This window comes from Aspergillus melleus, assembly GCF_016097325.1.
Source record: "Aspergillus melleus strain CBS 546.65 chromosome Unknown contig3, whole genome shotgun sequence".
In the NCBI taxonomy this organism is placed as follows: Eukaryota; Fungi; Ascomycota; class Eurotiomycetes; order Eurotiales; family Aspergillaceae; genus Aspergillus; species Aspergillus melleus.
The window spans coordinates 1,129,206-1,156,797 of record NW_025763372.1 but is presented as its reverse complement, the minus strand read 5'-3'; the positions used below and the strand labels follow the sequence as shown (position 1 = coordinate 1,156,797).

Here is a 27,592-nt window from a genome sequence, read left to right as displayed (position 1 = left end):
CGCATTGATTCATAAAGCTAGTTTATTTGTGGGCTGTGGAAGAGAGGTTAGCTGCTGCTCGGTCATGAGTGACCAGAAAAGTTCGATGATAACTTACGAATTCCCTCCTCAGGCTGGGGCTCAACGCCAGCCACCTCAGCAGCGCTCTTGGTGTCCTGCGCCGTCTTGTCCTCCTTCATGAAGGGGAAAGCAAGAACTTCCTTGATGCTGTAGTTGTCCGTCAGGAACATGACCAGACGGTCAATACCCATACCCCAACCACCGGTAGGGGGCAGGCCGTATTCCAAACTGGTACAGAAGTTCTCGTCGATGATCTGGGCCTCGTCGTCACCCTGGTCCTTCTGGCGGGCCTGCTCCTCGAATCGCAGACGCTGGTCGAAGGGGTCGTTCAACTCGGTGTAGGCGTTGACAATCTCCTTCTTGCAGACGAAGGCCTCGAAACGCTCGCAGAGACCGGCGTGCTGGCGGTGGTACTTGGCCAAGGGCGACATCATCTGGGGGTGGCCGGTGATGAAGGTGGGGTTAACGCAGGTCTCCTCGATGAACTCACCCACCAGCTTGTCAAGCATACGGGAGTTGGTCATGGGCGGCGAGCACTCGACGCCGGTCTTCTTGAGGACGCGCTTCAGGAACTCACCGGACTCGGCGGTGTGCAGCTGGTCACCGGGCGGGAACTTCTCGCCGGTGGCCTCCTCGAGGGCGGGGATCATCTCCACGCGGCGCCAGGGGGCCTTCCAGTTGACGTGGTACTCCTCGCCGGTCTGCGTGTGGAACGTCGTCTCGTAGCCACCGGTAACGTGCTTCACGAGACCAGAGACCAGCTCTTCCGTCAGGTTCATGACGTCGTAAACATCGGCGTAGGCCCAGTACATCTCGCAGGTCGTGAATTCGGGGTTGTGGGTCAGGTCAATGCCCTCGTTACGGAACTGACGTCCCATCTCGTACACACGCTCCAGACCGCCGACGATGAGCATCTTGAGGTACAGCTCGGGGGCCACACGCATGAACAAGTTCATGTCGTGCTCGTTGTGGTGCGTGACGAAGGGCTTGGCGGTGGCACCACCGGCGATGGCGTTCATCATGGGGGTTTCGACCTCAATGAAATCACGGGTGTCGAAGTAGTTGCGGATGTAGCTGACGATCTTGGAGCGGGTGACGAAGACGCTGCGGGATCGGTCGTTCATGATCAGATCCAGGTAGCGCTGGCGGAAACGCTGCTCCTTGTCCTGGAGACCGAAATGCTCGGAGGGGATGGCGTGCAGGCAGGGGGCCAGGAGCACAACCTCCCGGGCGAAGATGGAAAGCTCTCCATCGGGGCGGTTCTTGGGGGCACTGCGACCGGGGAAACCGGTGATACCGACAATGTCACCTCGGCGCAGGTTCTCGTGCTGGTCCTCGAAGGAAACATCACCGGTGGTGTGCTGGGCCTGGCAGACAACCTGCACCTTCACACCCTCGGCACGGATATCGTAGAAGATCAACTTGGTACCCGAGGCACGCTTGGTGTAGATACGACCGGCAATGCTGACGGGGACATCGGGCTTCTGTTCACCCTTGGCCAGACCCTCGTAGTCCTTGAGGAACTGGCGCAGATCGTCCTTGACGTGGAACTTGTGGGGGTAGGGGTCGGGTTGCTTGCTCTCGCGCAGCTTGTTAACGCGCTTGCTGCGGATTTCAAAGTATTGCTAGACAGCGATCAATCATTAGCATCCGCAGGGGCAGAAAGCGGAGGATAAGCGAGAAGAGAAAACGACGGAGTTTGAAGAACATACGTTGGGGGTCAGGTTGGCCTCCTCTTCCTCAGCAGAAGCCTTCTTCTCGGCCTTGGGGGGAGCGGAAGCTTCCTTCTCCTTCTTCTTAGCGTCCTTCTCGCGCTGCTTCTGACGGCGCTTGAGCTCGGTCTTGGAGACCTTCTCGCCGGTGACTTCGTCGAGGAGAAGGTTGGCCATGGAGGCCTCGGCTTCCTTGACAGCGTTGGGTTCCGTCATGGTTGATGATATCAGGTGGGAAGATGGAGGGGAAGAGGAGGAGAGATTTGGTGGGAGAAGGCGGAGGGGCAGAAATAAAGCCCAAGAATTTTGGGCGGGAGTCACATTGGCCCGCCTTTCACGCCATGACTCACGACTTGGTACGACTGAATGCTACGGGGGTGGGAAAGAAAGGGCGAAGGGTTACAGGGAGTATCCAGGAGACATTATCCTATCATTTCTTTCTATCAAACTCATCCCTGCAATGCCAATACCTGGACTCGTAGCAGAATCATTCCCAGTAGGTAATATCATGACCGTCTTGGGGAAGGATAGGGCTTAGGGCTCAGGGCAGCGATGTGGGGTTTCTCTACCCCGCCGGTCTTCACTCCTCCAGTCTTCACTCCGTCAATCTCGCGACAGCTTCAATCTTCCAATGGAACACACAAAGTCCTCGACATACTCATCCATCACACCTTAAAAAACGAATCACGATTCATCCATTCGTTGGCAGGCTCCGTCTTGACACGGCTGGCATACTCATCACAGTGCTCCTCTCTTCTGGCAGTCTCAAGCGACTGCTGTGCCCGAGTAATCTTTGTCCGTTCTTTGAGTAGATGACTGCGACGGCGCTGGCGATCAGGGTGTTCGGCCATGAGCTCCATGCAACGCTCCATCGCTAGAAAAGATTGCCAGTTAGCACACCATGGCAGGAAGCGGGCCTTGCTGACTTACCATTGTCGTCCTGAATACCCAGCCTCTCCTCGATGGTGGGAATTAGCTCCTCCCTACACTTGGAAAACAACTTGGTATGGACGCTTTGGCAGGTGAAGTCGAGGAATCGAGAGCTGGCGATGTCGTAATATCCCCTAGTGGACTAGAACCAATCGGTCAGCCCGTTGTCTTCCCAACGTACGTGGACAAAACATACCGCCATCATCTTCAACTCCTGCTCAAACATATCCGGCCCGAGGTCCGCAGGGGACAGCTTTTTTCTTTCTGACTCTCGCCGCGGATGATCGCGATCGATATTCCGTTGCCTCAGATAAATACCAGTGCGACATATCCAGCGACGCTGACTGAGCTCTAGAAACGCACTTTTGATGGCTCTGTCCAGCGTCAATGTCGCCATGGTGAAGGGTTTGTTGTACTCGATATTGTAGTTTTCCTCTGCATGGCGCTCGTGCTCCTCCTTGAGCCCTTTTAGAAAGCCGTCAATGATATGTCTGAGCTCCTTGTACAGACCAGTCTGGAAATATTGATGAAAGACCTTGTCCAGCTGCGCCGTAATCATTTCTTTGACAAGGTTATGAGTGACTTGGATAAACGTATTCATGGGGTCTCTCCAATGCTCGACGCTGAGCTGTCTCATGATTTCAATGGCCTTTGGGTCCGCCTGGTCGGGAATCCCGGCACGGTAGGACTCCTCGTTGATGTCGCGAATTTGCTCCCAACTGAATACCCGTGAAGGCTTTTCAAACCTCTCAAACTCAGGGTAATGATAGTCTGAGGGGCGCTCTACGCTCTTTCTGTCGCGGGGACTAGGGTCGCTAGGAGAAGCCTTTCGTTTCATACCGGTTTGCACTGTTGCGGTCATCTCGCAATCGGAATCCCCGTCACGCGCGACTGGGGGCGAGAGCGCCTGCTCATCAGACTTGGATCGCACTGCAACGGTTGGTCGGGTCTTGATGAGGGCCCGCTGAAAGTCTAAAGCCATGTGGCCCCACAGCTTTTGAAGAGGATACTCTGACGAGCCTCCATCAAGATGTGCGGTGATCAATTCTTTGAACTGGTTGATATTCCGGCACAAAATATACTGCACGTTGTTGCTGGGAGGGTCGGGAAGCATCTTGAGCTCGGCGTCGATGCGTTCTGCTTTCGCATTTATTTGACCGATGATTTCAGGCAGACATCCCTGGATCTGCTGGAGAAGGAGCGACGACAGCGCGGTTTGGAGGGTTCGGGTTCCAAATCTATCTCTGTATGGCGCAAGCTCTGTGGACCACGGGCTTGATGAGAAAAAGGCGGCCTCTTCCTCACGGGCTTGGGCATGTCCCACCGAGGGATCGGGGTTGTTTTGAACGACAAAGTATCCATGTCCCAGCGAGAATTTGTCCCCCTCCAGAATCTCTATCCATTGATTGTAGGATTCACAGGTCTGAACTCGGTCGGGCTTTGTCAAGACACCCAAGGTTCTCTCCGTAGCTCCACGCACATCCCTCATGATTCGTCCTGCGCTGGAATTTGTGGCATCATCGGTCATGGGCAATGTCTGCAGGACTATGCAGTTCTCCTGGGAGATGTACTGCTTCACAAGGTTTTCGACCAGAGCGACCAAGTAACGCTCATCAGCAAATTCGGCTTGACTGATTACGCCGGGGAGATCGTAGAACGAAAGGTTGGGGAAATTAGGAGCAGAAATGTCAAGCCGCACCACGTTCGGAGAGAATTTCACCTGACAGTCCATGGTCGCATCTGCATTCCTACCGGGGATGTAGTCACTTGAAGCATGACCAGGATTGAGGATGGCAATCTGGGCCCACTTGATGGCCTCTTGCACGTCATCCTTATCAGACAGTGTGATGAAGAGCTCATCCTCCTGGTCCTGGTCAACCCAAGGGCCAAGGGGCTGGGTTTTCTTGGGTACCCTTGTAAGCTTGTGGGAGCCATCAAACATGTACTTTCGTGAGAGAAACACACGGCAGATCCAAGGCTGGCCACGATTACTTTCAGAGAGATTGATTTCCATGGGGCAACGGGTGCAGGTGCCGGCACTCCTAGGGACCTTGATCTCAGACATTCCCTCGATAAGAGAACTCTTGCCGGTGCTCTGATCACCTATGACACAAATCTTGGGCAGCGCAATCTTGTTGTCTTCGATTCCAATATGACGAAGGTCTTGAATCTTTTTAACCAGAGACTTCATGTCCTGGCTAATAAGATTGATAGCATCATTGCTATGACCAGACATGGTAGGGGAAGGTGTGCCTTGATCGCCGTCTAGAGCTAGTCAGAGAAGAGCCATCAAGTGATAGAAAGTCTGTTACATACTAGTATTGATCAACTCGCTGATGGCGACTTTCGACTCTGGAGTCTGCGTACGCAGTGGCATGGCTCTGGAGGAAGGAGAAGAGAAGCTTGAGATGGGGTGAGACATGATGAGGTGGGAATAAAGGGACTGGTACGGGATAGTAGACGAGAGATAGAGGATGGCGTCAGGAGATGACAGAGATAGAAAGTGGATGAAGAGTGGAGTGTGAGAGGGAGAGGGGTAGGAAGAGAGATGGAACAGAGATAAGGGGTAGGAAGATAGAAGTAGAGAGAGAAGAGGAGAGAGATCTTGGTAGAAGAGAGAGAAAGTCAAGCAAGAGGAAGTCTCCGTTGGAAAGTGAATGAAATGAACGCAGGTAGGAAAGGATGTCGAAGTGAATGGAAGGGTGAGCGAAATCCAGGGGATATTTATAGCCTTCTTCTACAGCCATGGCGAAGAAAAGGGCAGTCCTGAAGTACAAAAGGTCGATGTGGTACATTTCGGGAGAAGACAAGATCACAAGAAGTTGTATAGACTTGCAGTCAAATGGGTGAGGCGATGACAGACTGCCGGCACAGAGGAACAAACGAGGATTCTTCATCCTTGCAAGAGTCTACCTGTCACTTCTGATAGATTGGACTTTGATTTCTTCCAATTTCAAACTCATAGTATTTTTTTATTTATGTTATTTCTTCTATAGAAGATCGTCCCAGTGGAGCAAGCGGTGAACCATGGAAAGCCCCCAAGGCTAAGGAACTCCTGACCGGAAATGACGCTAAACCGCCTTCTGGTGGAGATGCGCTGCTTGCTTGTCTTTCTCCCTCTCTCTCTCTCCTCTCCTTTCTTCTTGCTGGGCGCTTTCTATTCCCTTTCTCTCTGTCTTCTTTTGTGCAATACCTGTAGACACCCACATCCCTATCTCTAATCCCTCCAATTCCTTCCATTCGTCTCGATGCTTCAAGTTCCAGTACGGGAACACACCAACGTGGCCTCCACCAAGGCAATTATCCTGGTGGGTGTGTCCCTGACTGTCCCTGGCGCCCGAATGTGGCCTGTTCCTGACAGAAAGCTTCAATCTAGGTCGGAGGTCCCTCCAGAGGAACTCGTTTTAGGCCCCTCTCTCTCGATGTGCCCAAGGTGAGTCGCTGTCCCTCTTCCTCCACTGCCCCGCCATTCTGCCCATGATCTTCGCCCAGCAATCACACTGACCACCGACGGCTCCCGTGTGATTCTAGCCTTTGTTCGAAGTCGCCGGACATCCCATCATCCACCATGGCCTCAAGGCCCTTGCGAAGATACCCGATATCCGTGAAGTGATCCTGGTCGGCTACTACGACGAGTCGGTCTTCCGCGACTTCATCAAAGACTCCGCCAAGGAATTCCCGCAGTTCCGCATTCAGTACCTGCGCGAATACACCTCGCTGGGTACTGCCGGCGGTCTCTACCACTTCCGCGATGCCATCCTGAAGGGCAAGCCCGAGCGCATCTTCGTGCTGAACGCCGACGTCTGCTGCTCCTTCCCGCTGGACGAGATGCTGAAACTGTTCGAGGAGAAGGACGCCGAGGCCGTGATTCTGGGAACCCGCGTGAACAACGACGCCGCCACCAACTTCGGTTGCATTGTCTCCGACTCACACACCAAGCGGGTGCTGCACTACGTCGAGAAGCCTGAGTCGCACATTTCTAATCTCATCAACTGCGGCGTGTACCTGTTCGCGACCGAATGCATCTTCCCCTCCATCCGCAGTGCCATCAAGCGTCGTACCACCCGCCCCCGTCTCGTCTCCTACCCCTCCTCCGAAAACCTAGAGTCGTCCTTCATTGCCGCCGAGGACGAAGAGAAGAGCGAGGTCCTGCGTCTGGAGCAGGACATCCTGTCCGACCTGGCTGACAGCAACCGCTTCTTCGTTCACGAGACCAAGGACTTCTGGCGCCAGATCAAGACCGCCGGCTCTGCCGTGCCCGCCAACGCCCTCTACCTGCAGAAGGCCTTCCAGGCGCAGTCCGATGAACTCACCCCTCCCTCCGCCACCATCGTGCCGCCCGTGTACATCCACCCCTCCGCCAGCGTCGACCCCACCGCCAAGTTGGGCCCTAACGTCTCCATTGGACCGCGTGTGGTTGTCGGCGCGGGCGCCCGTGTCAAGGACTCCATCGTGCTAGAGGACGCCGAGATCAAGCACGACGCCTGCGTGATGCACTCCATCATCGGGTGGAGCAGCCGAGTGGGCGCCTGGGCACGTGTCGAGGGCACGCCGATCCCCAATGGAAGCCACTCGACCAGCATCGTGAAGCACGGAATCAAGGTGCAGAGCATCACCATTCTCGGCAAGGAGTGTGGTGTCGGCGACGAAGTGCGCGTCCAGAACTGTGTCTGCCTGCCGTATAAGGAACTCAAACGGGTAACGTCTCTCTCTTTATCCCCCTTTCCATCTTTGATTGCGATAAAAACTAACAGCGCTATCTATTCAGGACGTCGCCAACGAGGTTATCATGTAGAAGAATCTTGGAATAAATGTCTGTTGTTTTTGGTTGCATACATATTATATCATCTCACCCGTGTTCATTTCCCTGTGTGGAATCTAATACTCCTTTTTACTCCTTTCTACTCCTAGTACCTACCTATCCTTCTTATACCTTACCTTCATAATCCTACGGTTAAGCATCATTAGCTGTTATTTCTATCGAACTTACGATTACGTCCCCGCTTATGAAATGTTCTAAACAAACTAATTCCCGGTCGCAACCGATTTTGCTAGTCATCTAGAAAGTTGGATAATGTTAGACCGATCACCACGAATGTGCAAAAATAAAGGTATTCATTCACATAATAGTATATTGACACTATCTAGAGTCTCCAATGCAATTGAGTCCAAACAGGAGCAAATAGAAGAATACAACGACCCTCGCTGGACCTAAAGAGGATAGAAAAGAAAAATGGAAAAACATATACGCCCGAATGACGCCATCTGCAAAGAAAACGAAAATTAGTGTCCAAATACATGAGAGGCTCTGAGGCCCTTTTTTTGCGATGTCAATGTTCGTAACACGTCATATCGAAACGGCGGAGAAATCATGACCGATTGAATGGTTAAGGAAGGTGAAGTAGGTAGCCAACCAGCCAGCTGATCTCTCATCACATAAACCACCCAGTAGATTACAGTTCCTTCTGGTACAATCAAGCCAACAAGCATACCCTAGTAAGGACAAGCAAAGCACGCTACAGGATCATCTACCGATAAGCAGCAGGATCATATCCCGTCGTCTGCTCCGGGGGGTGACCATATCCGTCATACGCACTGAAGCGCACACGCGGAGCCCGTCGCTGGCTCAGGGCGGGGGCCGTCTCCGCATAATCCTGCGCGTCGCCGGCATGGTACTGCTCGAGGGAGGAATTGGCGCCGTACACGGGCGGCGGAACGCGCTGCTGGTTACCCGCAGCCCCGGAGACCATGGGGTCGGGGATGTTGTAGAAGTCGTCGGAGGGCTGGTGCTGGTGACGGAAGGCCGGGTGGCGGTCGTCGTCGGGGTGGTGGGTGTTGTTGTAGGGGCCATAGGGACCCATGCCGCCGGACATAATGCTACTGTTGCGGTTGTGCAGCTTATAGTCGTTCAGGGCGGTGCTAGAGGCCATAGGGTCATAGGCGCCGAGACGGGTCTGGCGTCTGCGGACGATGACGTCGAGCGCGATGCCGGCGAGGTGGGTGACCGTGCCGACGATGGTGAAGGCGTACAGGGCCTTGTAGATCCGGCAGACGTTGATGCCCGTCGAGGTGCCCCAGTATGTGGCGTTGCAGGTGGTCATGATGGTGTGCGACATGCTGTAGCTGATGAGGCCGAGGGATATGAGCCATAGGAAGAAGAGGATAGAGTTGGTGGTGGCGGAAAGTAGTGGAGAGAGGCCATAGCAGCAGTGGGTGATGGTGGTGAGGACAAAGTTGAGCAGTGATAGGACAGACGAGATGAGGAGCTATGAGGGCGAGAGATGTCAAGTTAGCTTGATTGTTCGCTGCTATACGGTCGCCCTATAGGGAGGTTGTGAAATGGCAGCCTTACCACTAAAAAGGCCCACGGGAGCTTATAGTTATTCTTGGACAGATTGGAGATAAAGACGGCCAGAATGATAGCGACGAGGAGTGCAGAGAGCAGGTTGAGACCCCGAATGAAATGGAATGGCAGCGCTGGATACGCCGACGGCTTCACAGATTTGGCTCGCATGATGCTGGCGTTGGAATGATGGAATTATCTCCAGTCGGCGTAAGTGGAGAAAAAGCGATGCGAGGTAAACAAATGGAGATCTGCGCTGAAACGCCGCGCTGTCAGGTGTCAGATGTTAATCCAGGGCGTTTCCTTCGACTGGGGGCGTAAGAAAAGGGAGAGGGGCAAAAAGGAAAAACAAAATAAGAGCAGACAACAAAAGAGGACGAAGAAGAGAAGAGACAGGATGCGCAAAGGAATGGAAAGCGAGAGCAACGGTCAGCCGTGGGTGAAATCGTGCGCAGTGCAGCGCCTCCTTCGGCCGATCTCGACTCCACTGCGGGTGTTGCTAAAGAAAGAAGCCAGTCAAACTAGTGGATACTCAAATACGATGACGACGACCGACAACAAGGCGCAGGCGTCGGGGAAACCAGATTGTGCTCGGGGGATTTGTTGCAACTTGCAAGGTCGCAACAACATCCTTGCCTCTTCTAGAAAAAAAGGAGAAATCAATCCAAACACTTCAAACACGTTGCCTGCATTGTCAGGCCATTTTCCGGGTCCCGTGATAGTCGCTCTGGCACGTGCTGCGTCAACCCAATCGGGGTTGGCTGCCTGACGTGGGTGCCTGGGGCAAGTCCCGCCCTACGGATATTGCTGCGGCCTGAGGTATCGATCCTCGCCAGGGTCTCCTGGGCCTCCCCATTCTGAATGCATCTGCAGACGATGTTCAATTGAATCTATACAAGAATAACCCCAAAACCTATTAGGTCTATACCTAGTAATGAAGCTCACTCAACCACGGAAGTATCTATATTCAACACAAATGGTGGCAAGTGGTACGCAGTATTTATTCGAAACATATAACTCCCGTCAATGACGCCATCCCCGACTGCTATCCAAGACAGCATGAAAATAACTCCCACTTGCGCTTCATCTACACCACTACCCTCTTCACAACGTTCTTTCAGTAGTCACAGAGTTCAGCCCTGCTGACCAATCTGCAGTCTGGAACTCTGACAAATCACCCCGCCGCATTGCCTCGTGTCTGGCCTTGACTAATGGTCTAAAGAGATGATGCCATCTGACACCGACCTCGATTTCCTGAAGAATCAAATACTCCTGGAGATGCTTCCTGGACTCTGAAATGCAATAGACTAGCTCCCTTTGACATAACACCTCGACACATCATATCCGCCATGCCGTCTATCATAACGGGTCCTATCGCCTGGCACGATGGCGAGAAGAAGATGCATAGCTTACTCCATGTCCCCCCACAAGATAATCCTACAAACCCCTTCCTAACCCCCAGGATAAGTATGTATCTCCAGACCTTTCCATTGATGGCCATCGGTGCAGTGGATCGCGAGAGAAGACCCTGGTCAACCATCTGGGGCGGCGAAGTAGGCTTCGCGACACCCACGACCCAGGGTTCCGTCCAGATCAACACCCCGATTGATAGCAAATACGATCCTCTAGTAGATGTGCTGTTGCAGGATTCACCAAAAGACCAGTCCACCGAAAGGCTACTCTCAGGCCTAGTAATTGACTTAGAAACTCGCCGTCGGGGAAAGCTCCACGGCAGGCGGGTTTCCGGGTCTTTGGTCTCAGTAGACGAGGATAACGCCGCTGAAGAACATACAGGAATCGCGAACATGACAGTTCAGATTGACGCGAGTTTAGGTTAGTACCAGCCCATCGGTATAATGAAGCAACCTTCATATGCTTACAAACGCAGGAAACTGCCCCAAATATATCAATACAAGGCATATCGTTCCTGCTTTGCCGGATCCAAGATTGGTTTCCGATTCTCCTCAGCTACCGCCAGATGCCATTCGCTTTCTTGGTCGAGCCGACACGTTCTTCATCTCTTCCTGTAATGGGACAGTCGAAATGGATACGAACATTCGCGGAGGGCCCCCCGGTTTTTGTGCGTGTGGTGTCCAACGAGCAAAGTGGAGCCGTTTTTGTTTACCCTGAGTATTCAGGCAATCGATTATATCAGACCCTGGGTAACCTCCAGGTGTCTCCGCTCGCAGGATTCGTCTTTCCAGATTTCGAAACTGGGAATGCGCTGTTTGCTACCGGAAGAGTAGAGATCCTGGTCGGCAAGAATGCGGCCGCCGTGCTGCCCAGATCCAATCTCGCCGTGAGGGTAACCGTCACCGCTGCCCGATTTGTGGAGAGAACCCTCGCGTTCCGAGGTATCGCAGGGGCCTTATCTCCATACAACCCAAGTGTGCGGTACCTGGCAACCGAGAAGACTACCCCGGCCATTATCGACGATGGCCTATCCATCACAGCAACCTTGGTGCGGAAAGAGATCATAAACCCTAGGATTGGCCGATTTCGCTTCCGTATATCAGATCCTATACAAATGGGATCGTGGACGCCGGGCCAATACGCAACATTTTCCTTCCAGGAAGAGCTGGACATGAGATATCATCACATGCAAGACGACGACCCGTCCAGTCTGAACGACGACTATATCAGAACATTCACGATATCGTCTTATCCTGGCAAAGACCTTCCGCCCGATGAATTCGAGATCACAGCTCGCAGGCACGGAAACGTCACCCGCCATCTCTTCCAAACCAACGAACGAGCTGGACTGGAAGTTCCGTTGAAGGGGTTTGGCGGTGATTTCGTGATCAGCTCACAAGGCGGACAGGACCTTCTTCCTTTTATCGCTGGCGGAATCGGGATCACGCCCGTCATTGCGCAGCTTCCGGGTATTGATATCAGTCGCCTGCGTCTCTTCTGGTCCATGCACATCGATGATATCGGACTAGTCGTGGATACATTCCAGCGATTTCCTCAACTGCCTCAGTCCACGAGGCTTTTCCTGACGGGACCAGATCCACATGATGAAGATGTAATCCCTCATCTGGAAGCAATCAAGGGGACGGAAGCGCAAGTTGAGCGGCACAGAATGCATGCTGCGGACCTGGACCTGTCATTGGCGGATGTGTGGTATTTCTGCGGCAGTCCTGCTCTAAAAAGCTCAGTGATGGACTGGCTTACCGGAAAGACAGTCGCATATGAGGATTTCAATTACTGATGAGAATTTGGGTATTGTTGTGTGTATTAGCTAGCCATTCGGTGATAATGTCATTAGCGATGCATTTGTATTCGGATGGGATATGAGTAATGCGCATGGGAAATTGGCAACTTTAAATAATAATCAAAGTCTTTATTGTATAAACTTCGAAGAATTCAGGAACGCAGCGTGGTACCTGGAAGAGGAAGGACGAGAAGTATGCATGACGGACCTGATAACGCAACCGAGCAGAAACCAACGGACGCGTCTCTCCGCTGCTGCCTCGTCATCCTCCCACTCTTAAGTTATAACCACCTACAATCCTACTCCCTTTCAACCTCATCTTGTTCTGCAATTCCCTTTCAATCAGATTAATCCATCGCCAAATCTGGAGACCCGAACCAAATCGACTCTAATCTACGGAGTAGCGGACCTCCAATTTTTACCCCGCGCTACCTACCTTATCTACCTCATCCCCCTTCACCTCCATTCTATCTCCTCTCTCCAACCCACGACCACCAAAACCACCACCCACCATGTCCACCTACGAAGGTAAGCCCGTCCTCATTCACCCCACCCTCCCTCCGCACATTCATAAATTCATAAACCACCAAACTAACCACAACCCCCTCAACCAAAAAAACAGTGGAACACAACACCACCGACCCCTCAACTACAACCTCCGCGCGCCGCCGCCGCCCCGACCTCTCCACCTTCTTCGCGACGCTCTCAGAGATCAGCCCCGACGAGACCGGCCGTTCGCGTCCCCACGCAGTCCCCGTGCCCCACGATGTCAGCGCCGCGTTCTACTCCCTCGCCGAGGCGTTCGAGGTCATGCGTCGCGAAGGGCCAGGGATCGTGACGCCCGCGGGGAGCGGTGATGGCGAGGCTGGCGCAGGGAGTGAGGGGGGCCTGTTGACGGAGATGATTCAGTCGTTGTTGAATCAGGCGGAGATGCCACCGAAGGAAGTCGAGGGTGTGAGTGAGGAGTTCTGTGATGGTATGTTTTTATTTTTTTTTCCCGCCTGGGTCGGTCTATCCGATTGGAATGCCTGCCGGCCCACCACTTATCCTACCTACCTACCTATCTACGGGCGTCCTGATAGCTAGCTATTATGGATTCACGAGTGAGAAAGCATTTGCTGACATGGGTGCCTGGTATAGTACTCGACCGCGTCCCCCGAACATCCCTAAAGCCGGACCAGACCTGCCCTATCTGCAACAATCCCTTCCTGGAGGATCAATACCCGCTCGTTGTGCGACTGCCGTGCCATCCGACGCATCTGTTTGATATGGAGTGTGTGCGGCCGTGGTTGCGCCTGCGGGGAACGTGTCCACTCGACCGGACGGATTTCGCGAAGCAGGAGCGGGAGAAGGCGGAGGCGCGGAAGAAGGTCGCGGAGGATGATGATGAGGAGGAGTGGGATGGAATGTATGGTTAAGCACTTGGTATGCATTGAGGATTGGAGTTGTTACCGATGGAAATAATGGTAGGAAAGATTGGTAAGCACTGTATAGTGAACGGATGATATGATTGATGACATGAGTGATGCATGTGCTATCATTTAAGCTGGAGACGCAAAATATAGTAAATAAAAAGACATCCAACACATTATTCAATTGATTTCATAAAAATATGCGGCATGATAAACTACGACCCAGCAAGTCTGATCACTTCTTCTCGGCCGGACCCTCCTTCGGTCTAATAGCCAGCTTGCCTGTCTTGTCAATCACCGCCTCGAATCCGCTCTTCTCCAACAGCCCCCCGTCATCCTTCACAACCTCGCGCGCTTCCAGCTCCTCTACGAGCCTCTGGTTCTCGCGGTTGCCCTCCAGCAAGAACTTCAGGCACATGACAGCGTGCTCCTTGATGTACGGGTTATGCGCATCGAAGTTGGTGCAAGACAGCACGGCTTCGACACCACCATGTCGACGAATCTGGTCCTGCACCTCAGGGCACTTCCAGACCAACGACGAGAGAACGAGCACAACCAGCTTCTTGAGATTGCGCCACTCGAACTCCGATGGATCTTCGGTGATAGGGGGGGACTCTGCTCGAGATCCGGGGCCCGCGTCCACCGGATCAGGGTCACTGGGATCGTAGGGCCGTTCCACCGCGACTGGTCCGGGGGCTGCACCGCCATGCTGGGAGTCCTTAGAAGGGCTGCTGCTGCGTCCGAATGGCAGGGCACTTAATTGTCCCTTAGGGATGCTGGCTTCGAGCTCCTTGATCAACGTGACCAGATCGTAGACGATCTCCCATTTGACCAATAGGTTTTTCCAGTCGTTGTTTTCGGTAAGCACGGCGAAGAATTCGAGGAATTGGTAGACACCTTCGTAGACGCGTTCCATATCCCACAGGTTCAGAGGGAAGTCCTCGGGAAGAGCCCGTCCAGCCCGGATCTGGCCCTGGAGGTAGATCAACGCGCAGGTCTCAGGAATGATATTACCGCGGAAGATGGTGAAGATGTAGCGCACGGTCAGAATGTCGACCCTCGATAGCGGAGCCGGGCTCTTGGTAGGGTTGGCCTGCGTGGATCCGGTGACCGAGGCAGGCGAGTATTTGGCTCGGAAGATGTGAGTGAGGATCTTCACGACAACTGCCTGCGCTGGGGAGATAATGTCCTTGGGCTGGCCAAAATCGGAATAAGCATGGGACATTAATCCGTTGCGTAGAACGGCATCCATGATCTGCACCATCATCTTGAAGTAGAGTTCGTCGTCAGGCAGGTCCCATGCGGCGATGAAGATTAGCAGCTCTCGGAGGAGGTTTCGACCGGTTTCCTGGGTGAGTAGAATGTGACAGCGAAGGGACTGCATGTTCCTTGTGCCCGACCTTTCTCCGCCCTTGAGGCCAAAGCTGTCCACAATGCCGGCTTGAATGATCATTGGAAGAGCCTCGATCTCTGCCGGTCCAAGAACCAACGGAATGTCTGTCAGCAAGCCACGTTGTTGGTCGCCTGGACGGCCTCGGTAGTCGTCGTCATCATCCTCGTCGTCTTCCTCCTCTTCCTCCATGCTCCCGTCAGCCACCGCTTCCAGGCTCCGTGAGTCGTCATCACCAACCGTCCCGGCATCGCCAGTATCGTAATCTCCATCCGCGCCGTCGCCGAGCTGTGACGATTCCTGCAGACGTGCCATCAGCTCATCCTTGGCTTCTTGGAGTGTCTCAGCAGCAGACTGAGCAGATCGCGGCATGCTTGTGTCCTCATCCATGATGGCTGCGTCGCCTGATGCTAAAGCACCGTAGTCGCTAAGATCCGGAAGATCCGGGAAATCGGACCAGCAGAGGCGAGGAAACCCTGCAGTCAAGCTACGGTCGATCGTGAGTATGGATTTCTTGCGCGGGGGCTCATCTTCGGGCAGGGCCGGGGGAAGGTCTTTCGCTCGGTCTTGAAGGTCGGTCCATCCATCAACCTTCGCTCCGAGTATGGCAGTAAGCGCGGCGCGAATCTCCTTGACCTGTTCCGGATCCTTGCCCATTTCCTTAATGGCGGTCAGGTCGCGTCCAAGAAGCTTTTCCATGTGGTCCTTGATGTTGGCGAGAAGCAACATCGCCGCCTCCTCTTTGATGGTCGCAGGTTCCCGGGGGAAGTTGGATATGGTCTCGAGAAGCAGGTCCTCCGCCGTTTGGTCATACAGAGCCCGTATCGGGGGATTGACTATTCTCTCTCCGGACATCACGATCGGCGCAACCCCCTCAGGTTGAGTCATGGCTGGATCAAACGGTTCTTTGGGTTGGATGATATTGGAATCTCCAGTCGAATGGTACCCGAAAAGATCTAACCAGAGGACTATCTTCCGTTGCTCATTGTGCATGATGAAATTATGCAGGAATTGCAGGCAGGTAATCAGCAGCCGTTTGTAAAGATTGACCACTTTCTGCCAACGCTCCTCATTCCTCGCATTGGTTTCTCCATCAAAGCCCCGCGCCGTCACTCGGACACAAGTGTCTACCAACGCCAGAATTCTCTGATCAAACCCCTTCTCTGCCGCCATGTTTTGCGCCTTTTTCGTGGTCGCAAGAAGGTTTCGCGCGATAGTACATAAGTCATTAAGGCGCTCAATGTCCTTGACGAGTGAAGAGTAGTTGAAGGCGATGAGGTTGGAGGACGAGTGGTCGAAGCTTGCGTTCGGAGGGCATTTCCAAGCAAAAGATTGCGATTCGAGGACCGGGATCGCTTTGGTCAATACGTCCGTAAAGCCCTGCCAAATGTCCGGCGACAGGCCCAGATTGTGTCTACCATGAGGGGTAGGTCAGCAAAAGTGAGAGATTGGAAAGCTCAGATGGCTTCTAGGCAACAAATGACGGGATGGATTTGGAGAACCATTGACATACCTGACATCGCTTTCTTGGTGAGTTTTATACAGTATCGACTTCCCCGCCGCCAGCATATGTTCCAGACGCGTTTCGTCGATCATGCCGCGAGTCTCATAGTGGCTCAGAGTCCCCGTCAGAATGACCTTCAGCATGAGCTCGGCCGGGGTGCATTTCGGCTTCGCATCAGTTGCAGTTCGGTCTGCCATTTTGACAGCACGGGTGAGGGTCTTGCGACACTCGTTGCGATAGGATATGACCTGAGTTTTGCTCGCAGGGTGCCTCCGAAAAGTGTTGCGGATGTTCGGAGGGGAAACACCGAAGTCGAGGCGAATTTTTTCCGGCTCCGAAGGGAAGGCGGGACCGCCTTTATGTCAGCCATGCATTCCCTACTTCTACATTTTGATCTACATTTGACCGTCATTCCCGGAGCAAATCAGTGTATTATCCTGGTCAATATCATTTCCATCTCAAATCAAATTTGAAGCAATCCAATCTAAGTGCTATGACACTTTGCGTCGGGTAGGAAAGTTAAAGACATGACGCAAATTGTTCCAGAAGCCCAGGTCGTATATATTGTCGACTTCCTTCATACTGCGTACAGGCTCCCATCGCCTATCAATTGCTACAGCCTGAAAGTTCTGCGGCAGTCGAATGTCGTTGGAGTCGGGTGACAAGATGCATCCCTCTCTGGGTGCTTCGCCGTCGGTAAAAACCAAGACCTGCTCGCTGCTGACGGGCCAAGAAGTATGCACACTCTGATATTCACCAAGCAAGGGGGAGGTGCCATAGATTTCGGCCTTATTTGACCGGAAAACCATGCCGTCCGCCACATCCTCTTTCCAGTCGGACCATTTGGCGCTCTCATTGGTCGTCATGCCTGCCCAGATCAGGTACGTGTGGTAGACCAGGAAGGCGACCGCCAGCGGAGCTGTCATGGCCATTAAGAGAGTGATGGCCCCGATTCGAAGGTCCGTGGTGATTATCACGGTCCATACGTTAATGAAAGCTGTCCAGCTTTGCCCGGGTGACCGCCACGGTGAACCAGGCGGTAGAAGTTTCTCATATGTCTGGCATAGAAGGGCGTAACCAAGCAATGATCCGTAGATCAACATCACCGAAAGCGACAAGATCAGCGACAGAAAGTAGTGGTAGTTGTTGAGGCCGACACAATTGGTGAGCCATACACAATGATGGTCGTGTCGCGCCACACAGGCCTTGCAGAACTTGCAATGCTTGCTTCTTGCCGGCTTAAGCAGATGGCATGAGCCACAATGATGTCCCGGATGAAAAATGACTTTATCGTAGGGGTACCGTTCCATCTCCTGGACATGATTTTCTGGGGTGATGAAGGATTTGGTGACGACGCTAGCATACAAGAACACGTAGGGTAAAATCGCCGCAATCGGAACGCAAAGCTTGTGGACGGCTGAAATCCTCGACCACGCACTTGGGATGAAGACCCATTGCCCTATGATTAGGAGGGCCGTGAAGAATATCTATATGCGTCATCAGTATGTTTCAATAGGAGAGTCTTGCGTTAAACCTTACTAGAACAAGGGGGTGGTTTTCATGGAGTATATAGTTGCCGGAACTGCTCCAACAGCGTACAACTCGACCACCTAGCAGGTGGGAATCAAGGCGAGCGATCCCATTCGGAATATGTATGCATAGGATTCTGTGAAGCAGACCAATAGGTGTTCGCCTGCACAGCGTATGCATCAGCCTTAGCCATTTCGACGGGTCTCTTTTTTTCTTCGTACCGCAGAGCTGGAAGCTTGCCAAACAGGGCAACAAAAGTGAACCCAGAAATCCCCAGGATCACCAAGGCAATGGTCCTAATTGACCCCATTGTTGCTTTCTAGACCCAAACCAACCAAATGGCTTGTCGGATGCCGCCTCCTGTGTGGCTGGATGGAATAACAAGATTCGTGCGGTCCTGGAGAAGCACTATAAAATTGACATTCTGATGCTGGATGTCGGTCCTCTGCAGCCACTAAGCAGAAATTGTCATTATTCCGGAAGAATTGTGTCGCTCTCCAGCTGATGGACAAGGCAAGCAACATTCAGCATTAGCGCCAGTTAGGCCAAGTAGACCAGTTAGCGTCGGCCTCGCGGTGGACTGGACCCGTTCCTGCACGTGCTCCAGTTGCCTGAGAAGTAAGGCATCAAGTTACCGGTCCCTTACGCGGAACGCGTGCTGGAGGAAGGTTGATTCTGGCCTCATCGTCAACCCTGAGGGGCACCATTCCGAATTTCCGTCCATAGTCAATTTGTACACGATGCAACTGTAGCTTGGGCTACTCATGTATGCATCTGTCCGTCGCTCGAGATCTGGGGTTCATCAATCTACTTTGACACCAAAACACGTGACCGCGCGTTGTGCTGTGGTGAACGGCCTAAAGGGTGAAACTTTATCTCTCAAATGATCCCCTGGTGACAATGGAGGAGACGGATGTGGAGGGAGTCAAGGGTAATACCAATGCAGCATCCGACTCGCTTTTTCAGGGCAAGCAGTTCTGGCTGTCACAGAATATTCCACAGAGAAGTCGATTCAAGGAAACCATCGAGGTATGGTGCAATGACATGATAGGGTGTTTGCTTTGAGACCTAATTCTCGTATAGCAAAATGGCGGTATCATACGACTCTTTGAGAAGGATGCCGAGATCAAATTGGTGGATCATATGAAAAGAAATCGGAATCTCTCGGCAGACACGTAAGATATTTCCGTCTGTTTGTGATCTATGTCTCCTTCACGGTTCTGAGGTATGCTTACGCTACATTAGGTTTTCCTATCGCTTAGTCGAGGACTCCGTTCGCAAAGGGCGTCTACAAAACCTGGAAGACTACAGGTGTGGACCTTCGGCCTCTCGTCCGGTTGGGGCGACCAATATACCCAGCAGGGGACATAAGATCCTGTACACTTTGCAAGACGACCAAGCACTCTGGGATTGGATGCAGTCATACGAAGATGAGCCCAATGCTCCCATCCGTGGTAACAGAATCTATCAGGAATTAGCCGTAGTGGTAAGCACCGTCCCTCATATTATACAAATTACATCGTTGTGTCCTTACAATAATCCCATGAAACCAGAATCCGAGGCACACTTATCAGTCTTATCGCGATAGATACTTAAAAAGGCTCCGTGGAAAACCACGCCCGGGGGGTCCGCCGCAATCTACTGTCCCTTCTGCCACACAAGAAAGCAACCAAAGAGCGCAGACTCCGACTCAAACCACAAATGCAGCTGCGTCTGCAGCTGCAACTGCAGCTGTTGCATCATCATCCAAGCAACTTTCTCAAGGCCCTGGAACAGTTACTCAGGTGGCTGAATCTAGAAAAAGGAAACGCACCCCGTCCCTCGACGCCTCGGATGACACTGATTCTAATGGAGGGGATATCCCTGCTCGGAAGCGAAGGGCAACTGGGAGCCCTGGAAGCGAGGTGAAAACCCCAACCCCGGAGGTTCCTCCGCAAAGTCGGCAAGAACCTCCGCCTCCACCAAAGTTCATACTCCCAACACCTGACAAGAATATAACCAACAAGCACAACAATGTGAAGGGAAAAGGTTCTAAGAAGCCTCGAGAGCGAGAACGAGAGCCAGAGCCAGAACGAGAACCTGAGCCAGAATCTAAGCAAGAACCCGAAAACGCACCAGAGCAACCCCCTCAACACACTCCAGAGCAAAAGCGAAAATCTCCAATCCCAGTCAATGAAATCTATGAACCGGAACCAATTGACGAAACCTTCCTGGAGCTTCCTTTCCTACCATCTAGCCCAGGGAGCTCAGAACGCGAAGAACAACCGGAACAAGACATTGACGCCTGGATTGACAACCGTCTCCGTACTGGGATAGCAAAGACCGAGGATCAAATCATCGAGGCTCTGCGCTGTACCAGCATGGACCCCCAACTCGCCGACCAAGTCCTAGAACACCTAGTTGCAGGAAAGGGCATCCCAAAAGATATGCCAGGAGTATGGACAGCTGAGGATGACAAATGCATCGAAGGGAGAGACACCAGAGACATCGAAAAGGTTTTAGAAAAGCACGGTTCTGAATTCTTCAACTCGCGCTGGCAATATCTCGACTTGGCAAGAACTGCCGGGTTGGAAAAGGGTCAGGAGGAAGGTATCACAGAACTCTGATGGTCATAATCTTAGCGAATAGCCGTCATGGCCCCTAATAGCAAAGCCGGTAACGTAAACGCGGAACATAAGGACATTGTGACTCCGAAAATTAAGATATTGATAGTTCCAAAAGTAATAAACACGACCGGCATGGATACCTGAAAACATTCATAACCCAGACACCTTTTTTTTTGTGGATTTTCTCTCCTATGACTTTGCATGTACAGCCCACATGGGCCCCTCCTAAAAGTTCAGGGGTTAAAATCATTACCCAAAATTATCTTACAAATCGGAAAATCGCATTCGATCGCTTAACTCCAGCAAACACCCGTTATGCGCTGCGATTTTCGATACCCGCAACATCCCACCATCGAAAAGCTGAAGAGTGGGCGACTTATATCAACGGGTAGTCCTCGAAAAAAAAAAAAGAACAATTTGACACAGTGGGCTTCATGAAAAGGAATCAAAAGAAGAGACAGAAATAAATGAATAAAGCATTGAATTGGTATCGACTTAAGCATCTTTGAAAACCCTAGAATATTGTTAGCAGTTGTCGTAGAGAAACTCATGAATGTCAATAACTTACAGATGTTGCTCATAGAACTTCAGCATCTTCCTAAATGTCAGTCGATGCCCCCTCTATATGAAAGATGTGGAGCTCACCTTTTTCGGGCACTTATCATAGCAAGATTCAATGGAAACCTTAGACTTCTTGCCATTCTTCCATTGGAGATAAGCGATCAATTTCGAGGTCTCCGGGTCGCGCATGATAGTGTCGACGTTCTCAACCTCAGCTTCCCAACTCTTGGACTTCGGTACCCATTTCATCGCATCGGAGTCGTCGGTTGCTTCGGCGGCAGCATCAGCTTGCGATTTCCTGCGCCTCTTGGGCTCTGTCTTCTCGGGTGTTGGTTTTGCTGCGGTCATCGACTTGCGCTTTCGGCCTTGCGCTTGTGGCTTCGTTGGTCGACCTCCCAGACTCTTGAAATACTCCTTCACCACTTCCTCGGCGCCCTCCCTGTTGCGAAAGGTTTAGTTCCCTGAGTTTACCAGACATCATCCAGTTTGTCATACAGTAGGTTCTCTTCCGGCTCCATCGTTTGGTCCACGGGGTCATCGTACCCCTTCCACTTCACCGTGAGGAGAAGGGAGCCCTAAAGCCAAGTTAACGAGGCGCAATTGATCAAAACGAGGCGCATTGGAAAAAACGTACATTCTTGGCCCATTCGTGACCGACAATTTTCTCGACGATGTAGCTTTTGTTGGTGAGTCAATGCGGGCTGCAGATTGGATGGGTCGCATCACAAACTCACACGCCCTCCTCATCGTCATCTCCGTCATCCTCGTCATCCCCAGCGCTTTCCTCGGCCTTGTTGTTAGTCTGCTCGATCTCTTTGGCGTCGTTGAAGGGAATCGATTCGCCGGTCGATTCGTCATCTGAATGGTCGCCCAACGGGGCTGGGTAGAGGTCAGCTCGACGTGGCTCTTGTTATGCGACCACGGTCAGAAAAGCATCACTCACGAGGCATTGTCCTAAATGGATTGGGTAAATTGAAGAGACGTAAAAACAGAGTGGCGGCTTCGCTTCGATGGCGACAGAGGACTCTAGTACTTCGGCGTGATGAAGAGGGACAATCGGGCAGGAGGTGATTGAGGACGATAGTTCTTAGGCGCTTCAGAAATGCCGAGTCGCGCAGGCAAGCGCGTTGGTGGGCAATATACGCTATACCCGATGGGGAAACCAGCTTACTAGTCCGCTTGTGGACATCTCCAGAATTTCTAAAAAAGGCCCGGTGCGAAAGAACATCGCCGTGCCTCAGGTCCCTGATCCCCCGACGTCACTCTTCTAACCACTCTCTTGGGGGCTTCTTTCACCTCTTTGTTCCGCTTGCACTTTCTTGACCGTTTCAGGTTTCTGAACTCGGTTCTTTGCCCCCATAGCTACCCGTCAAGATGGCGATGCGTATGTCTCAACATGCCCCTCATTCCGAGCCACCATACTGACCATCTCATCTTCGTTTCGCCAGAGCTTGACTTGTCCCAAGGTACAACACTTCCTCGGAATAACCGGTGATCCTAGATCGCTCCGCCGCTAACATTACCCGCCAACAGCTTCCGTGTTGAAGGATGAATCGGGCCGGCCGTTCATTGTCGTTCGAGAGTACGTTGCGGCCACCCTATAATGATGAGTTCGGAGATCGGTTGCTGATACGCTCGGTTCTCTACAGCCAGGGAAAGAAAAAGAGACAGCATGGTAACGATGCGGTGAAGTCTCACATTGTTGCCGCCAAAACCGTTGCCAACATTGTGAAATCTTCTCTGGTAGGACCTTATCAACAGCCCATCAATACCACCGACATCTAATAAGATTAGGGTCCTCGTGGTCTCGATAAAATTTTGATCTCCGCAGATGGCGACATCACCGTTACCAACGATGGCGCTACCATCCTGGGTCAGGTTTGTCGCGCCGCTCCTCGAAACCCCTCGTTCCAATGGCTCCGCTAACTCACCGACCTTTGAAGATGGAAATCACAAACAACGTCGCCAAGCTCTTGGTTGAGCTTTCGAAGTCCCAGGACGAAGAGATTGGTGATGGAACAACTGGTGTCGTCGTTTTGGCCGCGGCCATGTTGGAGCAGGCTTCCGATCTCATTGACAAGGGCATCCACCCCATCCGTATCGCCGATGGCTACGACCAAGCCTGCGAGATTGCCGTTTCGAAGCTTGACGAGATTAGTGATTCGATTCCTTTCAGCCGGGATGACACAAGCAACCTGCTGCAGGTTGCAAAGACCAGCTTGGGTAGCAAGATGTATGCATCCCCTTTCCTACCGACCCGCCTCTCTCCCTCTCTATGCTAACTTTCGACAAGTGTCTCCAAGTCTCACGACCAGTTCGCCCAGATTGCCGTCGACGCAGTGCTTTCGGTTGCCGATCTCGATCGCAAGGATGTCGATTTTGAATTGATCAAGGTGGATGGAAAGGTCGGAGGTGCTCTCGAAGACTCTTTGCTTGTTAAGGGTGTTATTGTCGACAAGGACTTCTCCCACCCTCAGATGCCCGACGAGGTCCGCGACGCCAAATTGGCCATTCTCACCTGTCCGTTCGAGCCCCCCAAGCCGAAGACCAAGCACAAGCTCGACATCACATCCGTTGAGGAATTCAAGAAGCTGCAAGACTACGAGAGCGAGAAGTTCACAGAGATGATTCATAACCTGAAGGATGCGGGTGCCAACCTGGTTATCTGCCAATGGGGTTTCGACGACGAGGCCAACCACCTTCTGCTCCAGAACAAGCTTCCCGCTGTGCGGTGGGTCGGCGGCCCTGAAATCGAGCTGATCGCTATCGCAACGAACGGTCGCATTGTTCCCCGATTCGAAGACCTAAGCTCGGAGAAGCTTGGAACTGCCGGCAGTGTGCGGGAGATGACTTTCGGTACCACCCGTGAGAAGATGCTTGTCATTGAAGATTGTGCCAACAGCCGTGCCGTTACGATATTCGTACGAGGAAGTAACAAGATGGTGAGGACCGATCGATTCTTGTGAATATGAACTAGTATTAATCCGTTACCAGATCATCGACGAAGCCAAGCGTTCGCTGCATGATGCTCTTTGCGTCGTTCGCAACTTGGTTCGTGACAACCGAGTTGTGTATGGTGGTGGTGCTGCCGAAATCGCTTGCGCTCTGGCTGTGGAAGATGCCGCCGTCAAGGTACGTGATGTGGTTTGAATGCAGGAATGACACGTACTAATATGACATTTCATTTGCAGAGCCCCGGAATCGAACAGTACGCCATGCGCGCTTTCGCTGATGCGCTGGATGCTGTACCGATGGCCCTCGCCGAGAACTCTGGATTGAGCCCCATCGAGACCCTTGCCTCGATCAAGTCGCGCCAGGTTAAGGAGAACAACTCCCGACTGGGTGTCGACTGCATGTTGACCGGTAACAACGGTATGTGAACGTTCATTTTGGTAAAACAAGGGATTACTGCTAATGATAGTTGTAGATATGCGGGAGCACTTCGCCATTGATCCCCTGATCAGCAAGCGACAGCAACTGTTGCTCGCTACTCAGCTCTGCCGCATGGTTCTGAAGGCAAGTACTCTTCGATGAAAATTTGATGGACTGGAACTAACCGACATTCAGATCAACAACGTCATCATTTCTGGCGACGACGAGCAGGACTTCTAGATTTCTTGTAAACAGGTTTAACGGCCAAAAATGAAATGCCTTCAATATTATACTACATAAGTTATGCCATGATTAATCAGGTTGGAGTTCTATGTAAGACATGGCGGGTACATAGAAAAAATCTGTTGAAATGAAAGGAACGAAATTCAAGAATGACTGCTAGCAAAGACCATTGGTTGCTGTCATTGTGCCTCCAGGCCTTCTCTCTGGTTGCAACTCATGCTTCACTCGTCTCTGAGCAAGTCCTACGACTAGTCCCTGAACACTGTCCATCTACAGTTAGAACTGTAATTGAGCCTGTACAGCAGAATCCCAATGCAACTAAAACCAAATCCATTGTACAAATAAGCCCTCTAGATTATCGATATCTCTAGAATATCAATCCCCAATCATGCAATTGTCTCGAATAATAAATATTAACAATCCTTACATCAACAGAACATCAACCCAAACTAAACAGGCAGGTTATATATCATCCTCGTCCGGTCCCTCGCTGTACTGGTTCTGAGTCTGGGGCTTCGCATGACGCAGACCGTCTCCGGGGATGATGTTCGACTTGTCAATGGCATCGTCCTCGTCGCGTTCTAGACAGGTTGGGTCAGATGTCAGTTTCCGTCGATGCTTTCAATAGGCTAGATAGGATATGCGAAGAATAGACATAAGGATAAAACATACCGAGTTGTTCCTCGGAATCGGCGTCGTCAGCTAGCATGGGGCTCTGGTCGAAGTCGTCGTCATCTACCTCGGCGGGGAGTTGGTCTTGTTTGCTGTATCGGTTGGACATTTTGGTTCGTGGTTTTCGCGGAGTGTATAAACCAGAAGTAGAGGGGATAGTTGTTTTGGTAAGGAAGTGAGCTCGATTAGTTCTAGCGTCGAGGGTATGAGGTTGATATATCTACCTAACTGTGCACTTTCTTGAGCAAACTACAACCCACAGCACGACAACCTAGCAGGCCAATCCAATCTCACCCCACGAGGCTAGACCCAGCTCTAGGAACACAACACCTACGTCAACCAGCACCGGAAATGCCAGCGTCCCTTGTGGCGATCTACAAATAGTAACGAGTTCATCGTTACGTCGTTGTGGAGCCGGAGACGCAAATGCCGAACAAGAACTTCGGCACTGATGATGTTCATGAATCCTGGGAGATCTCGATCCAGATCCCCGATCGCGATCTCGAGCTTAGCTTGGTTGGTTTGATTTCGGATCGGTTATTCTTAAGATGTTTTCGTTGCTGGCTTCGTAGGTGGAAGCCGGGTGACGACGTCATCGTACCATGATTCTGGCGTCTGCTTTCAACCTCCATATCCGGATATCACGGTTCTAGATCATTGCATGTTTCATAGTGTTAATATTTTCTGGTCAGATGTAAATGGGAACCGATGGACGAGGGGCGGTTCAATACCGGTACTTCTTGTTTCAAGGTCCAATGGCGTAGTGACTCCTATCTATAATTGACATCACAACACATAACCTATATTGATTGCAACATCAGATCTGTTTTTCAATGGGTTTAGATGAAGGTTTCATCTCTGTGTATATATCCATAGCATTCTTCGTTTCGTCTAGCATACAAGCTAAGACATGAGTTAGCTGTTTAAACATATGGCAAGGTTCCAAGCCCTTACTATTGTCCTAAGACGACTTTAGAGGACTTCGATAAACATGGCCTGGCTTTTCCTGATTCAGGCATAAACAGTATGGGTTGTATTCATCTATGTGTATGATAACTAGACCAAAAATACCTGGATGGCGTTTCATCTTGATCATCATACAGTGCCGATTCTCTGGGCTCAAACGTGGACTATGTCTCCTCATAAGCTTCCCTTCACAACATATTCTGGAATAACAGGAGTCATAAACGTAAACATAAGTTCCAGTCCATGCTAGGTTCATACCTATGCCGAACATCAAATGTCCATTGTCTTACCTTACCTTGAGTCAACCTGTCCCAAACACGACGATAGTCAACATAGCCACGAAAGAGACCACACTACCTTCTAGGCTTAGTATACTCATACTCAGGATACGATATCATTCCGTCTTAACGATGAAGTGTGGTCCTGTGTTCTCGCCAATCTGGCGCTTGTGGTTCAGAATGGAGGTATCTTCAAATTTAGAAAGGGGATACTTCGCATCATTGATTTAAGTGCTCAAAGAGCCCCTGCTTGATCTATTTCGATCATTAGATCACAGGTCTTTGGAAGTTCAAGGAGGTAAGTCATAATTGCTGTTTACCAAAGTCTCATTTAATGAGCGGAAAACCCTACATACATAGGCCTCCTCCCAAGTCAGAAGTATGAACACAGCATAGGGTGTAACTGAACACCGTCAAAACGCCATCCTTACTATACTCCTAGCCTACTTATGATCAATAATCAGCTCTAGTCTACTAATACCACTATCTACTCATCAGACATATACCGAAACACCCTCATAGATGCACACAGAAGACCCAACAAACCACATCCCGCCCCCAGAATATCTCCACAAACACTCATCTCCCTCCACAGACTGCCAACCAGACACGTCTCGTAGACCAAATGACAAATCTCGTCTCCCATAAGCCAACCCCCAAAACAGAACATATACTAACCCAACCCAAAGCCCACATCAGCTGAGAATTGAGACAGGATGAGATGAGATGAGACAAGTCGTCTCTGAGGAACAACCAACCTCAGAGCCCAAGTATCCGCCAGCCAGTGAGCGGGTGAGGC

At 51.7% G+C, this 27,592-nt stretch overlaps 12 protein-coding genes across 12 annotated transcripts; 5 read left to right on the top strand and 7 right to left on the bottom strand.

The window, feature by feature from the left end:
• Positions 1 to 22: 22 nt before the first annotated feature.
• KRS1 (lysine--tRNA ligase KRS1) lies at positions 23 to 1,988 on the bottom strand (the record flags this gene model as incomplete). The annotated part of the gene is made up of 3 exons (XM_046087087.1): positions 23 to 33; positions 98 to 1,685; positions 1,773 to 1,988. 3 exons carry the CDS (start codon positions 1,986 to 1,988, stop codon positions 23 to 25), a joined length of 1,815 nt encoding a protein of 604 aa, XP_045943054.1.
• A 226-nt stretch (positions 1,989 to 2,214) lies between these two features.
• On the bottom strand, positions 2,215 to 5,124 carry LDX57_005405 (putative dynamin GTPase; the record flags this gene model as incomplete). Its single annotated transcript, XM_046087086.1, has 4 exons — positions 2,215 to 2,646; positions 2,703 to 2,844; positions 2,899 to 4,967; positions 5,019 to 5,124. 4 exons carry the CDS (start codon positions 5,122 to 5,124, stop codon positions 2,438 to 2,440), a joined length of 2,526 nt encoding a protein of 841 aa, XP_045943053.1. The 3' UTR covers positions 2,215 to 2,437.
• An 826-nt stretch (positions 5,125 to 5,950) lies between these two features.
• LDX57_005404 (mannose-1-phosphate guanylyltransferase) lies at positions 5,951 to 7,497 on the top strand (the record flags this gene model as incomplete). Its single annotated transcript, XM_046087085.1, has 4 exons — positions 5,951 to 6,010; positions 6,079 to 6,135; positions 6,234 to 7,400; positions 7,471 to 7,497. 4 exons carry the CDS (start codon positions 5,951 to 5,953, stop codon positions 7,495 to 7,497), a joined length of 1,311 nt encoding a protein of 436 aa, XP_045943052.1.
• Positions 7,498 to 8,230: 733 nt separating this feature from the next.
• LDX57_005403 (uncharacterized protein) lies at positions 8,231 to 9,216 on the bottom strand (the record flags this gene model as incomplete). Its single annotated transcript, XM_046087084.1, has 2 exons — positions 8,231 to 8,968; positions 9,055 to 9,216. The coding sequence occupies 2 exons, from the start codon at positions 9,214 to 9,216 to the stop codon at positions 8,231 to 8,233; spliced, it is 900 nt and encodes a 299-aa protein (XP_045943051.1).
• A 1,858-nt stretch (positions 9,217 to 11,074) lies between these two features.
• Positions 11,075 to 12,256, top strand: LDX57_005402 (putative oxidoreductase, FAD-binding; the record flags this gene model as incomplete). The annotated part of the gene is made up of 1 exon (XM_046087083.1): positions 11,075 to 12,256. One exon carries the CDS (start codon positions 11,075 to 11,077, stop codon positions 12,254 to 12,256), a length of 1,182 nt encoding a protein of 393 aa, XP_045943050.1.
• Positions 12,257 to 12,534: 278 nt separating this feature from the next.
• On the top strand, positions 12,535 to 13,872 carry LDX57_005401 (uncharacterized protein). The gene is made up of 3 exons (XM_046087082.1): positions 12,535 to 12,787; positions 12,882 to 13,235; positions 13,400 to 13,872. The coding sequence occupies exons 1-3, from the start codon at positions 12,772 to 12,774 to the stop codon at positions 13,675 to 13,677; spliced, it is 648 nt and encodes a 215-aa protein (XP_045943049.1). The 5' UTR covers positions 12,535 to 12,771; the 3' UTR covers positions 13,678 to 13,872.
• On the bottom strand, positions 13,873 to 16,935 carry LDX57_005400 (Ataxin-10 homo-association domain-containing protein). The gene is made up of 2 exons (XM_046087081.1): positions 16,575 to 16,935; positions 13,873 to 16,475 (listed from the first exon to the last, which is right to left on the bottom strand). Exons 1-2 carry the CDS (start codon positions 16,760 to 16,762, stop codon positions 13,907 to 13,909), a joined length of 2,757 nt encoding a protein of 918 aa, XP_045943048.1. The 5' UTR covers positions 16,763 to 16,935; the 3' UTR covers positions 13,873 to 13,906.
• A 121-nt stretch (positions 16,936 to 17,056) lies between these two features.
• Positions 17,057 to 17,875, bottom strand: SWF1 (DHHC family palmitoyltransferase; the record flags this gene model as incomplete). Its single annotated transcript, XM_046087080.1, has 1 exon — positions 17,057 to 17,875. One exon carries the CDS (start codon positions 17,873 to 17,875, stop codon positions 17,057 to 17,059), a length of 819 nt encoding a protein of 272 aa, XP_045943047.1.
• Positions 17,876 to 18,995: 1,120 nt separating this feature from the next.
• LDX57_005398 (putative transcription factor Rap1) lies at positions 18,996 to 20,701 on the top strand (the record flags this gene model as incomplete). The annotated part of the gene is made up of 4 exons (XM_046087079.1): positions 18,996 to 19,124; positions 19,179 to 19,270; positions 19,341 to 19,581; positions 19,649 to 20,701. 4 exons carry the CDS (start codon positions 18,996 to 18,998, stop codon positions 20,699 to 20,701), a joined length of 1,515 nt encoding a protein of 504 aa, XP_045943046.1.
• Positions 20,702 to 21,275: 574 nt separating this feature from the next.
• LDX57_005397 (chromo domain-containing protein) lies at positions 21,276 to 22,338 on the bottom strand. Its single transcript, XM_046087078.1, has 5 exons — positions 22,206 to 22,338; positions 21,997 to 22,141; positions 21,897 to 21,939; positions 21,758 to 21,837; positions 21,276 to 21,701 (listed from the first exon to the last, which is right to left on the bottom strand). The coding sequence occupies exons 1-5, from the start codon at positions 22,210 to 22,212 to the stop codon at positions 21,323 to 21,325; spliced, it is 654 nt and encodes a 217-aa protein (XP_045943045.1). The 5' UTR covers positions 22,213 to 22,338; the 3' UTR covers positions 21,276 to 21,322.
• A 285-nt stretch (positions 22,339 to 22,623) lies between these two features.
• On the top strand, positions 22,624 to 25,030 carry CCT5 (chaperonin-containing T-complex subunit CCT5). Its single transcript, XM_046087077.1, has 6 exons — positions 22,624 to 23,495; positions 23,556 to 24,204; positions 24,257 to 24,394; positions 24,454 to 24,634; positions 24,690 to 24,778; positions 24,830 to 25,030. The coding sequence occupies exons 1-6, from the start codon at positions 23,176 to 23,178 to the stop codon at positions 24,872 to 24,874; spliced, it is 1,422 nt and encodes a 473-aa protein (XP_045943044.1). The 5' UTR covers positions 22,624 to 23,175; the 3' UTR covers positions 24,875 to 25,030.
• A 309-nt stretch (positions 25,031 to 25,339) lies between these two features.
• LDX57_005395 (uncharacterized protein) lies at positions 25,340 to 25,658 on the bottom strand (the record flags this gene model as incomplete). Its single annotated transcript, XM_046087076.1, has 2 exons — positions 25,340 to 25,458; positions 25,550 to 25,658. 2 exons carry the CDS (start codon positions 25,656 to 25,658, stop codon positions 25,340 to 25,342), a joined length of 228 nt encoding a protein of 75 aa, XP_045943043.1.
• Positions 25,659 to 27,592: the final 1,934 nt, after the last annotated feature.

Coding starts and splice junctions, on each gene's coding strand:
- LDX57_005401 (XM_046087082.1), top strand. Junction 13,236..13,399: donor GAGTGAGGAGTTCTGTGATG/GTATGTTTTTAT, acceptor TGCCTGGTATAG/TACTCGACCGCGTCCCCCGA.
- LDX57_005400 (XM_046087081.1), bottom strand. CDS start 16,762: ATGGCAGACCGAACTGCAACTGATGCGAAGCCGAAATGCACCCCGGCC. Junction 16,476..16,574: donor CACCAAGAAAGCGATGTCAG/GTATGTCAATGG, acceptor CCCTCATGGTAG/ACACAATCTGGGCCTGTCGC.
- LDX57_005397 (XM_046087078.1), bottom strand. Junction 21,838..21,896: donor GTCACGAATGGGCCAAGAAT/GTACGTTTTTTC, acceptor ACTTGGCTTTAG/GGCTCCCTTCTCCTCACGGT. Junction 21,702..21,757: donor GAGCCGGAAGAGAACCTACT/GTATGACAAACT, acceptor CTTTCGCAACAG/GGAGGGCGCCGAGGAAGTGG.
- CCT5 (XM_046087077.1), top strand. CDS start 23,176: ATGGCTCCGCTAACTCACCGACCTTTGAAGATGGAAATCACAAACAAC. Junction 23,496..23,555: donor ACCAGCTTGGGTAGCAAGAT/GTATGCATCCCC, acceptor ACTTTCGACAAG/TGTCTCCAAGTCTCACGACC. Junction 24,205..24,256: donor TACGAGGAAGTAACAAGATG/GTGAGGACCGAT, acceptor ATCCGTTACCAG/ATCATCGACGAAGCCAAGCG.